Source organism: Pipistrellus hanaki (assembly GCF_964339955.1).
Source record: "Pipistrellus hanaki genome assembly, chromosome: 19".
Taxonomy (NCBI): Eukaryota; Metazoa; Chordata; class Mammalia; order Chiroptera; family Vespertilionidae; genus Pipistrellus; species Pipistrellus hanaki.
Window position 1 is genome coordinate 22,476,961 of NC_140521.1, and position 12,855 is coordinate 22,489,815.

Below are 12,855 nucleotides of genomic sequence, written 5' to 3' on the forward strand. Positions count from 1 at the left end.
AGAACACCCGAATTGTAATATATTTATTTTTATAATACTCGTTGCAAATTGATTTTTTAAATTAAATTCAAAATATGGCGGGGGTGGGAATGGTTCCCGTTTTGGAGGCGTGGCAGCTGGCGGACTCCAAGACTAGCAAATGGAATCCAGAGTACATTCCGGGGCCCCGTGTCCTTCCCCCTACACCTGCTCAGAAGTGAGAAGAAGAAGAAATTGCATTCCTGCTGTCTGGAATTTAGTTTTTGCATGAGAAGTTAGGAAAGTTAAAATGACCAGCTGCCAGGATGACACCTCTATTACTGGCACTGTCTTCAGTCATTCTGGAAGCCACCAGCCTCCGGGGGAGCAGAGCCGGCCTGGGGCTCCCCGGCCCGGAGCGCGGGGTCCGGTTCATACTCCGGTGCAGACAGAGCGGGAAGGCGAGGGAGTCGGGTACCAACAACCAAAAGTGAAGAGAGGACCAAGTCTAGAAAGGAGTCATTTATTTTAAAAAACAAACATCAAAACTAAAGACGCGGCGGCCCTCAGCAGGATGTGAAGACACAGGAACGCACCGCCCTGCCAGCTTCCCGCTCCCCAGGCCCGCGCCGCCGTGCTGACCCCTGGGCCCGGGCAGAGGACCCTCCTCCCGCAGGCGGGCCTCCCGCAGGCCGGGCCCGGGCGGGCAGGCGGGTGCCCGCTCCGGCCTCCACTGCCGGCCCACGGGCCAATCCCAGGCCGCTCTGGGCCTCTGCACAGCAGGCGGCTCCTCACCAGGCGGGGATGCTGGACAAAGGCGGGCGCAGGGCACGCACCGGTCACCATGGGAACGCTGCTCTGGGGCAGAGGCCGCAGCACGTGGGCAGGTCCTAAGCGGACAGGGCCGGGCTCCGCCCAGTTCCTGGAAGGTCTGGCGCACCCTGGAATCTGGGGAGGGGGCGGCACATGACATTTGTCCCCAGTACCCAGTTGCCACCACAGGTAAACCAAGACTATAATCACAACAGCAAGGAGAGGGTTGTGTTGTTTTTTCCATCTTTTTTCTTAAAGGAGTGAGGGCATGGAAAATACAGCACACCAATGAAACAAAATGCCAAAAAAAATACAAAAAAATAGAAAATAGAAAAATGTATTTACAAGTAGTCCATTACTATGATCAGAAGCACAAAGACGCCGGCTGCTATAATACATGCATCAGTTCAGGAAGGAAGGACTAAACCCTGCCTGGGAGAAGCCTGCAAAAACAGAAAGGGCCAGAAAGGTTCATCTTTTCATCCCTAATTTGCTATACTGACCACAACCAAAGGAGACCCCCTACCGCCCATGAGTATATCAGTACAAACACTACACTGGTTTTAACTGCACGCTCAGTCGTGGAGGGAAAGACAGCAGCTTACCAGGTACAAGAAAGCCAGAGAAAACGGCCCTACATGCTAACAATCACAGCGAGCCCTGTCTGCTACACAGCATGATCTTAGCAGGTTTAGTTTTGTTTATTCATACGTATCTATGTGCGTGTGTATGTATAAAAACCGTGCCCCCGTTCACTGCCGACACATCGGGGTGGACATGAACGCTTTACAATCCGTATGTGTATGTTGCAAGAAGTCACTCAATGTCTGTGGATTTAGTAAGTCATTTCACACCACAGGAAATATTTAATAAATCCAAAAAAGGAAAGAAGGACAGAAGAGCTTCTGCCTCAGTCTCTGAAACGGAGTCCCCCACTGGAAGCTGACCCCAAAGTTCTTGAGGGGTCGCTGAAGAAACGCCACTTTGCTCGTTTCTCATCCGTTTAGTGTTCCAAAGGTGCAGGACGACTCCATGCCGCTGTCAGTGTTAGTCACACCTCCGTCTCCCGCGGTAACGGTCTGCGCAGGTCCCAGAGCAGGAGAGGAAGGAGCTGGGAGGCCTGTCCTGGGGAAGGGACTCCCCTCCACGCGGGAAGAGGATCCACGCAGGCCCAGCACCCCCTCCGGCAAACAGGCTCCGCAAACGCAAACGCAGCCCGTCAGCTCCTACACAGGGACGTCCCGATGCCAGGCCAGTCCACGGGGAAACGGTGGAAGAAGACGAGGGTGGCCACTGGTCCCTCCCGGTCATCATACCTCCAGGAAGCGGGAGCTGCTGGCTTTGGAGTGGAACGGCTCAGACCACATGCGCCGCAGGTCGCCCTGGGAAAAGGAACCTGACTAAGTTACAGGCTCACACGGGAGGCCACGCATCTACAAGGCTCATCTGGTTCCCAGGCTGCTCCCAGGGAGACTCGCCGGACAGTAACCCACCATCCTTTGAAGAACTCACTGAAGAGCGCCTAGGCCCCTGTGCAGGGAGGGAGGGCTTTCACCAACCCTATCCTGGCACAAATCCTATCACTTACAGTCAGATGACCCGAACAAGTTAATTACCTCTGGCTGCTTCCTCATCTGTAAGGTGGATTAAAAACAGAAATCTTGGGAATAAGATAATGCTTTTAGTTATTTCAGCTTTAGATTCCACATCAAAGTGAGATTCTATGTTATTTGTTTTATTTCACTTACCACCCTCTAGGTTCATCTATGTTGTGGCAAATGGCAAGATTTCATTATTATAGCTTAATAATATCCATTGTTATGCAGATTTACGTATATTGACACGCATTTTTTTAATCACACATCTATTGATCAACCCATAGGCTGCTTCCCTATCTCGGCTACAATGAACATATTAGGGTCTATCTTTCTAAATTAGGGTTTTTGTTTTCAGATAAATGTACTGAAGTGGAATTGTTAGATCATATGGCAGGTCTGTTGGATTTTTTGAGAAATCTGCAGACTGTTTTGCATAGTGGCTGCGCTAACTTACATTCCCATCGCTAGTGTCAAGGCTCCTTTCTTCTACATCCTTGCCAGCACTTGGTACTTACTGCTGACAGCCGTTCTGAGGGGATATGCATTGTGATTTTGTGTTTCTCTGATGATTAGTGATATTGAGCATCTTTTCAGTATCAAGAAATGTGTATTCAAGTCCTCTGCCCGTTTGTAAAATTGAGTTGTTTTTTTGGTGTTGTCCGGCCCTGACCTCAGAGGAAAGGCTTGCGGCCTCTCCCCACTGCGTGTAAAGTTACCTGCAGGTCCCATGGCCTTTAATGTACCTCTCCACCCGCTTTGTTTAGAGTTCTTACTTATTCTGTTAATGTGATGTGATGCATTGATTGATTTATGGATGGCCAACCATCGTTGGGATGAATCCCACTTGGTCATGATGTATATAATCCATTTAATGTACTGCTAAACCTGGCTTGACAATTTTTCTATCTATGTTTATAGAGGCTATTGACCTGCCACTTTCTTTTTTGTAATGTCTTTATATGGTTTTGGTATCAGAGTAACCTGGCCTATAAAATGAGTTTGTAAGCATCCCTAGCTCTTCACTTTTTTTTGAAATAGATTAACAAAAATAAGTATTAATTTTCTTCTTTGAATACTTGGTAGAATTCACGCGCTCCTGAACTTTTATTTGTTGAGAGTTTTATTATTGCTTCAATTTCATTGCTAATACTTCACAGCTTGTTTAGATTTTGTATTTTTCTTCCTGGTTCAGTCTTCTGGAAAGTTACATGCTTCTGGAAATTGACAATTTCCCTTAGATTATCATATTTGCTGGCATATTGTTGTTCCTATGATTCTTTAACAATTCTTTGTATTGTTGTGGTATCAGTTATAACTTCTTTTTCATTTGTATTTTATTTATGTGGCCTCTTTTGACGGATAAGCAGAAACTTAGTTCTATGAGTTCTGGAGGCTGGAAGTCTGAGGCCTACGGTGACAACAGCGTCAAGTTCTGCTGAGAACCCACATCCCGGCTCTCTTGTTTTGATGACTTTGGCTAAAGATTTATCTTTTTTTTTTTTTTTTTTTAAAGAACCAACTCTTAGCTTTATTAATTTTTTCTATTGTTGTTGTTTCCTTTCACACTCAGTTTCCTTCCTCCTACTTCCTTGGGGTTCTGTTTGTTCTTTTTCTAGTTTCTTTAGGTGTAGAGTTGAGAGGATTTGAGAATTCTCTTGTTTCTTGAGGTAGGCCTGTATAGCTATGACCTTCCTAAAACAACTTTTAGCGCATACCATAAATTTGAAAATCTTGTGATGAAATCTATACTAATAAAAGAGAAACATGTAAACTGACCATACCCCCCGCTATGCCCACCAGCCAACCAGGAGTGAGTATGCAAATCAACCCATCCAAGATGGTTGCAGCTACAGAGCTAGCAGGAGGCTTGGGTTTCCCTGGCAATGGAGGAAGCCAAGCTTCCCACAGTCCTAGCCTCCACTTAAGGCTACAAAGTTTCAATTATAGAAGATAAATAAATCCCAGATACCAGGGCCTCCACTTGGGTCACTGGGGGGGCGTGGTCGGCCTGCAGACCACCACAGGCCCCTTGCCCAGGCCACCCTAAGGGAACTACACCCTGATTCAGGACACCGTTCAGGGCAAACAGCTGGTCCCCACCCACACACCAGGCTTCTATATAATAAAAGAGTAATATGCAGACTGACTGTCACTCCCACACGCAAGATGGCTGCCACAAGATGGCTGCCACAAGATGGCCAGCGGGGGAGGGCAGTTGGGAGGGACCAGGCCTGCAAGGGAGGGCAGTTGTGGATGACTAGGCCAGCAGAGGAGGAAAGTTGGGGGCAACAAGGCCCACAGGAGAGAGCAGTTAGAGCAATCAGGCTGGTAGGGGAGTGGTTAGGGGTGATCAGGCTGGCAGGCAGGCAAGCAGTTGGGGGCCAGCAGTCCTGGATTGTGAGAGGAAGTCCAACTGTTCATGTAGGCCCGATCCTACAACAGGCAGTCAGACATCCCTTGAGGGGTCCCAGATTGGAGAGGATGCAGGTTGGGCTGAGGGACACCCCCCCCTGTGCACCACATGAATTTTGTGCACCAGGCCTCTAGTATTCTATAAGTGTCTATTAGATCAATCTTATCTAATATGACATTTAAGGTCATTATATCATTTATTTCCTGTCTGGATAATTATCCATTGATATGAGTTGAGTATTAAAATCCCTATTATTATATTACTGTTAATTTCTCCCTTTATGTCCATTAATAATTGCTTTATGTATTTTAGGTGCACAGATATTTATAATTATGTCCTCTTCTTGGATTACTCCTTTACAATTATGTAATGTTTTTTTTTTAATCTATTTAATCTGATATAAAGTTACTTCAGGTTCTTTTCATTTCTGTTTGCATGGGATATCTTTTTCTATCCCTTTACTTTCAGTTTATGTCTTTCAAATTGAACCAAGCAGCATTCAGCCACCCTATGTCTTTTTATTGGAGCATTTAATCTATTTACATTTAAAATTATTGATAAGCATGTACTTAGGCCATTTTGTTCAGATACGTGTCCTCTATTTCTTTCTTCTTCTCCTGATCTCTTCCCTTGTGTCTTACTGTTTTGTTTAGCTACGGTTTCTTTTTGTATATGTCTTTTGTTGGTTTTTGGTTACCATGACATTTATGTATAGCAGTCTCTTTTAAACTGATAGATGTTAAAGTAAAAACAGAGGGTGGGGCAAAAGTAGGTTTACAATTATGGGTATGTGAAAGCATTTATTCTTGTATTATTATGTAATAAATACTTTATTATTTTTAGACTAAAGGCCTGGTGCACAGATTCGTGTATCAGTGAGTTCCCTTGGCCTGGGCTGCGGAGATCAGGCCGAAACTGGCTGATATCCCCTAAAGAGTCCCAGACTGTAAGAGGGCAGGACTCAGGTGACGCATCCCGGAATGGGGCTCCCTCCTCTCTAGTTCCAGTGTATCACCTGAGACCTACAGCTGCCAAGTCACCGCAGCTTGGCAGCTCCTGTGCTGTGTCTGCCCCCTGGTGGGCAGTGTGCGTCAGAGCTACCGGATGGCCGGTTGCTTAGGCTTTTATATATATAGATGAATAATGGTAAACCTACTTTTTTTTTTTTTAAATATATATTTTATTGATTTTTGTACAGAGAGGAAGGGAGAGAGATACAGAGTTAGAAACATCGATGAGAGAGAGTCATCGATCAGCTGCCTCTTGCATACCCCCCACTGGGGATATGCCCACAGCCAAGATACATGCCCTTGACCGGAATCGAACCCGGGACCTTTCAGTCCCCAAGCCGACGCTCTATCCATTGAGCCAAACCGGTTTTAGCATGGTAAACCTACTTTTGCTCCACACTATATATATTCTGTAAGGACTGTATTTTTACACCCTCCAAGCTTTATGCTCTTGATGCCATATTTTAGATTTTTTTGTGTGTGTTATGTATCTCCAAACTACTTATTGAAGTTTTAAAAATTTTTTTTCAGCCTTGGTCATAGCTTTTGTCTGATTTGCTGTATTTATTGAATATCTGGCCATACTGAGATTTTTGGTATTTGATATTTCTGGTTATGGTCTTTTATTTCCTATTTCATTTATTTTCTGTCTGGATAATTACCCATTGATGTGAATGGGGGTAGTAAAAGGAGACCAGGTGCGTGCAAAAATGCCCTGTTGATCCTGCCTGCTCCTTTGTTTGGGCAGAAATAGCACCAGCCATGTGTCCAGGAATACACTGCAGAGACCTTGCAGGCAAGACAGAGCCCTGCCCAGCCTATGGAGGGGAGAGGCACCGTCGATGCCCAGCCTATGGAGGAGGAGAGGCACCGTCGATGCCCAGCCTATGGAGGTGGAGAGGCACCGTCGATGCCCAGCCTATGGAGGAGGAGGAGAGGCACCGTCGATGCCCAGCCTATGGAGGAGGAGGAGAGGCACCGTCGATGCCCAGCCTATGGAGGAGGAGAGGCACCATCAATGCCCAGCCTATGGAGGTGGAGAGGCACCGTCGATGCCCAGCCTATGGAGGAGGGAGGCACCGTCGATGCCCAGCCTATGGAGGAGGAGGAGGAGAGGCACCGTCGATGCCCAGCCTATGGAGGAGGAGGAAGAGAGGCACCGTCGATGCCCAGCCTATGGAGGAGGAGGAGGAGAGGCACCGTCGATGCCCAGCCTATGGAGGAGGGAGGCACCGTCGATGCCCAGCCTATGGAGGAGGGAGGCACCGTCGATGCCCAGCCTATGGAGGAGGGAGGCACCGTCGATGCCCAGCCTATGGAGGAGGGAGGCACCGTCGATGGTGCTCACCACCCCTGGGCCCTGGGGGAGTCCTCGCTCTCTGTCTTCACCTGGTTTGCTGCACTGAGTGGTCCCCTCCAGGAGGCCTCTGTGCAGGCTTCCAGGGCCGGGGTTCTGGAAAGCCATGTGTAGCGAAGCAGGCCCTGTAGCACTGGGCACTGAGCCTGCCTGCAGAGCGGCTGCTGGAGAAAGGCCAGGCGGGTGTGTTGGCCCTGCTGCTCCTACTTCAACCCCGAATGCAGAGCATTCAAAGAGCTTCAGGTGCTGCGTTTAGAGAAGTCTGCAGCTGGCTCTAGAATGCCGTTAATGACCCCGGAGCAGGGGACACAGTGGTCTAACTCAGTGGCTGCCAGAATCTGGAAGATGCTGCTAATATCAGGTTAGTAAAATGAAAGAACAAGACCCCACTGTCAAGGTCAGGGGCTAGATCCACCTCCAGCAAGGAGAATACATACCCAAATCCAAGATCAATGCCAAGTTATTGTGCTCACAGGTTTATAACGGCTTCTCTCACCTTTAAGTAGGCCATCGTGAGGAGTGGCAACAAGGTGAATGGCACCAGATAGAGGAGGGCGGGTTGCGCTGCTCGGTGGATGCGAGAGGCCACGGTAGCAGTGAGCAGACCTGAGGAGAGAAGCATGCGAGAGTAAGGCACAGGGGCCAGCCCCGGAGGAGACCGTCACATTAGATATGCTCACCCTCCAGCGCCAAGACACACCCAGTAACAGGCATGCTCCTCCCAATGGGGGTTATGAAATGCCTAGCTCGAGCAGCTAAACACTGCCAGCACAGTTTAAAAAAAATCATCGAATTCCAAGGCCCTGCGACCAACTCCCACTTCAGCCCCGAGTGTGCCTGGCCTCCCTCTCTCTCCTGTGGTATGTGATGTTAGACTTGGAAGCAAAAGACCTGGGTTCAAGTTTCCACTCTGCTACTTCCAAAGCTCTGTAACCTCGGTTAAGGCAGTCCACCTCTTGGAGCCGCCCGACAGTTGTCTGATGGGGCAGTACCTTTGCTCGGCCCCACAGTCCGGGACGGAAATGCACCGTGCACATGGGGTGCGATGGGACCAGTGACGTGCAGCAGGAGGCAGTGCAGTGGCAGGCGGTTACTATTCCTGCCTGCCTGTAGTAAGTGGGCTGGAGAAGAGCTAGCCTAAGAGAGTCCGAAGGGACAGAACAATGAAGGGAAATATACATGGCTTCAGTAAGCCTGAGATTTTTAATTAAGCATAGAGACTGACCCATGACCATTATGTGGTAGGTGTTCTTGGCTTTGAGGCCAGACCGTACTCTTATTACAATGCTCTTCAGACAGCAAACCAGGCTGGCCAGTCAGTCAACACCTATCACCTCATGGGCTTGGGGTGCTTTCCTGGGTGGTTGTCTATTAACAGCTGCTCTCCTTCCGTCCAGGGCCTGCAGCTGGAAGACTGATTTAATTCCAGGGTGGAGGAGCCAGAAAGAAGATCCAAATGCAGTGTCCGAGTCTCTCTTACCTACAAAGTATCCGATGAGGGTGCAGTGAAAGTAGGAGACCTTCTGCATGCGTCCAGAGATGTTGGCGGGTCCAGAGGTGCCGCAGGAGTCACCATTGGCTTGCTTTTTGTAGTTGTCATAGCGAAGGACAAAGCACAACAGGAGTCCGGGCATCACAATGTCTCCGATGCCCAGCATAGAGAAGTGGCTGCCAGTGGAGCTGGAAGGCAGGGTCAGAGGTCAGGGAGACCACGCTGTAAACCCTACTCTCCTCCTCTGGGCAGTCTGTCAGCTTTAAGAAGTCAGAGCACGCATCGGAACAGAAGATGGGCATCTCTACAGGTTGCTTCTTAGGGTTTAAGAGTTTAGAGATTGAAAGCCACAAGAGCACTAGCAATAAAGTCCTCCCCCGCCCCTCAGTGCTTCGAGAGCACCTTGTAGGTGACTGCAAGCACTGCCGTCTCTAGAAATGCCAAGCAATTCACTGTCACACCCTCACTCTGAGACGTCCAATAGTTACCCAACCACCACCAGACACAGGAGACTAAAGCAACACAGATCCTATTACCAGGAACAGCATAATTTAAGCATTAGGATGTATTTGTTTCCAGATCCTATTACCAGGAACAGCATAATTTAAGCATTAGGATGTATTTTTACAAATGTCTTAGACATAGAAAGATCCAGAATCACGTTAATATATTTTGAAGTTGGCTGGTAACCTGTGGTTATTTGATAACATTAATCAATAATAAAAACAGCACCTGCATCCCTTACTGATAAACCTTTGCAAGTCAAGTCAACATTCTCTTCCTCATTTGTAAGATGGAGATGCTGACTCACACCCTTTCCCTCTAGGATTAGACTGGCTGACAAAGACCACGTAAGAAGGCCCGGGAAGGTGCACGGGTCTTGCATGTCAGTCCTACCTTGGGAAAACCAGTTTTCCGGGCAGAGACAGGCGAGGAACGTCGCGCCCAACGTTGGGCCCCAAGTGCAGCTTCCGGGAAAGCACATCAAGGGGATTGTCAGCCGGCTGGGTGGCCACCTTCACCATGACATTGCTATTGAAGATGTAGGCGGAGAAAAACACCTGCCGAAGGGAGAGTCTCCTTTAAGAGAGGGGGTTAGAAGCAACCTGCCCCTTTGTTCTTAAGAGCAGAGCTGCAGAAAACTGTGACAGCACGTCTTTGTTTTTGTTAATCCTCACCCGAGGATATTTTTCCACTGATTTTTAGAGAAACATCGATGTGAGAGAGACATTGATTGGTTGCCTCCTGCACATCAGGGCCGACGATGGAGCCTGCAACCAAGGTACCTGCCCTTGACCGGAATCGAACCGGAACCCTTCACTCCTCGGACTGATGCTCGACGCACTGAGCCAAATCGGCTAGGGCCTCAAGCTTCCTTGGCTGCATACTTTGAGGCAGAGAACTTTGCCTACTCCCTCTCCCACCATAACTATCTCACACGTATTGTCTTCTGTAACACACGTCAACCAGCTGCAGGTTCAGGCCTGGCGGGAGTGGCCTTAGACAGGAGACTCTAGATGCTTGACTCCAATTACACACCAAGGAGAGCAGCGCTTCCACAGACACTTACCCAAAAGACATCGTAGATTAGGAGCCCTGAGAGCAGCAGGCAGGAGACCTTGAGGCTGGGCAGGCGGACGAAGGCGATCATGGCGACACAGAGGCCCATGGCCAGGGCTGGGGAGGAGACAGTGGTCAGTGTGCATACAGGCTATTCAGCTTGTCAATCCAACCACGCTGTGGCGCCCTCAGAAAGCAGCAGCCATCAGCTCCGGCCTAAGAATCACGCCCACAGCGAAAAGTGCCCGCGCCAGCCCCCTGTGACCTGCTGCTCTTTGGGGATCCCTTCTCACACTGCACCGTGCTCCTGGGAGGCCGGGAGGCCCTTGTTCTGATAAAGCGCCAAGACGGGCCCGCCCCGGGCCTCTGGCCTCCGTCTCCTGCCTCCCCATCACTGCAGAGTCATCATCCTTGCTCTTTGCTTTCAAGTTAACCCGCCCTCCATGGCACCCCCTGTCCTTTACTCAGGGCTCTGTCCCGAGCTCATGCCTCTCTGTCCCTGCACCTCTCAAAACCTGGTACATGACGTGTCCTTTTTAAACTTCTCTCTCCTCCAAACGAAGGGAAGGTCCTCGAGGCCAAGGCTTCCTCCATCCCGGAGGCTGACGGCCCGGCCGATGCATGTCTCTCCCCGCCCTCAGCTCCCTCCCTCCCTGAGAACAGGCTGGTGCCTGGACTTCCTGTGGCTCTCAGGGGGGATGCCGGGGAGCTGCTCAGCAGGCCCTGCGGGAAGGAACCGGAGGGCACGCTCCGCTGTGCAGCCTGCCCTCAGTGTGCCTGCCCTCTGCTCCGAGGCCACTCACACGTGATCGTACTGTTCAGCACATACCATGTCACACATGACCGTACCGTTTTGCACATACCATGTCACACGTGATCATACTGTTCAGCACATACCATGTCACACGTGATCGTACCGTTCTGCACACACCATGTCACACGTGATCGTACCTTCCCGCACATACCATGTCACACGTGATCGTACCGTTCTGCACATACCATGTCACACGTGATCGTACTGTTCTGCACATACCATGCTCTTTCTGCACATAGTGCTCTGCCCAGAGGGCCCTGATCGGGGCTTCTTCCCTGGAAAATTCATCCTCGTTCTTAAGAGGCCAGGACAGAAAGCCCTTCCTGGCCTGGCCAGATTAAGTTGCTGTTTTCTTTGCGTCCATTTTACAATAGTACCATCCTATCTAATAAAGAGGGATATGCTAATTGCCCATCATGCCCTCACAAAGATGGCAGCACCCACAGCCAATAAGGAGGGAATATGCTAATTGACTAACACGCCCTCGAAGATGGCGGCACCCACAGCTACAAATGATAGCAGGTATGCAGCACGACCAGGCCCACCCCCAGGAGGGTCTGGCCTCCGGAGTCCCCCAGTCCCCTCCGCCCACAGCCGCCTCAGATGGCAGCTGCCAAGGCTCAGGTGACCAGGGCCGGCCAGGGCTCGCTCTGCCTGCAGCGTCAGCAGCAGCACAGGTGGGTGGAGGCGTCGCCTTTCCTGATGGCCAGGCCGCCTCCTGCCCCTGAGGGATCCAGACAGAGAGGGAGGCCGGGCTGAAGGACTCCCCCACCAGGGCATGGATTTCCATGCACCGGGCCTCTAGTTATTTATACCCACGTCGTCATTCCCTAAGCTGTGTGCTCCTAGTAAACAGAAACCGTGGCTTATTTGTTCAACAAATATTTGCTGAATAAATGAAAAATTATGTTCTATCAGCTTTAAATTCCAAATTAGTCTAAGAAAAGCAAGTAAAGTCATTATCACAGGCATGTATCATTTTAAAAATGTTGGTAAATTGTCAATGTATGTAGCAAAGTGGGCAGATACAGGCATATCTGAGAGGCATCATGGTTAGGTCCCAGATTACCACATACAGTGAGTCTGGAGAGAAAGAGTCGTTCTTTCTGCTGGGGGAGGGCAGCATCTGTGAGCTACTAAAACGAGGCCCGTGTCTAACAGCTGGGCACACCCAGGAGGGAGCAATTCAACTAATATTTCACGAGTTCCCACTTTAGCTATGGTGTTGCATAAACAGAAGAGAAAAAGAATTCCCATCCCTACAACAGAGAGGGGTTGGAAAAACAGTAACATTAGGAAGAAAACTCTCTCTCTTCCTCCTGTCGTTGTTATCAGGCATCACAGGGCTCCAGTGTGTATTTTGGAGAGCTGTGATAAAGACCGAAAGCCCGACTTACAATAATCTACGATGCTCATTTTACTAGGGTCTCCTTCAGAACCAAACTGGTAAAATATGCCAATTCATGCCATTTCAAAGGAATATAACGGACTGTATTAGTCTATCAGGCTTTGCAAAGATTCAAACTTTTCAAGTTGCAAGCTGAAATCTGTTTAAGGCGCTAAGGAATGTACTTAAGGCCCACTTATAATCAACCCACTCTAATTTCTAACAACGAGGTTTCCCAGAAACAAACGTTTGGCTGTGCTGTCAATAAACCACCGCAGGTGCACGCTCTGCTGGCTGGAGGGACCAGAGTGGCCAGCGGAGGAAGGGAGCCCGGGACAGGCTGGGAACTAACGACCAGAGACCAGGCCAAACTAGGGTTCTGGCTGCAGTGATGGTGTGGGGTGGAAGAGGTGATCTTCCCAGGAACTCAGAGTGAACACACGGAGCGGGAGC

At 49.4% G+C, this 12,855-nt stretch overlaps 1 protein-coding gene across 1 annotated transcript in view; it reads right to left on the reverse strand.

Annotated features, from left to right (window-relative positions):
* Window positions 1-465: 465 nt before the first annotated feature.
* The window catches only part of SPPL3 (signal peptide peptidase like 3), a 103,335-nt gene continuing 90,945 nt past the window's right edge, over window positions 466-12,855 (reverse strand). Inside the window, exons 7-11 of the mRNA XM_084868334.1 lie at window positions 10,212-10,318; window positions 9,539-9,702; window positions 8,630-8,829; window positions 7,646-7,755; window positions 466-2,153 (exon numbers count right to left, since the gene is read on the reverse strand). Coding sequence (XP_084724460.1) covers window positions 2,082-2,153; window positions 7,646-7,755; window positions 8,630-8,829; window positions 9,539-9,702; window positions 10,212-10,318 — 653 coding nt within the window. The 3' untranslated portion in view covers window positions 466-2,081. The remainder of the gene's footprint in view (window positions 2,154-7,645; window positions 7,756-8,629; window positions 8,830-9,538; window positions 9,703-10,211; window positions 10,319-12,855) is intronic.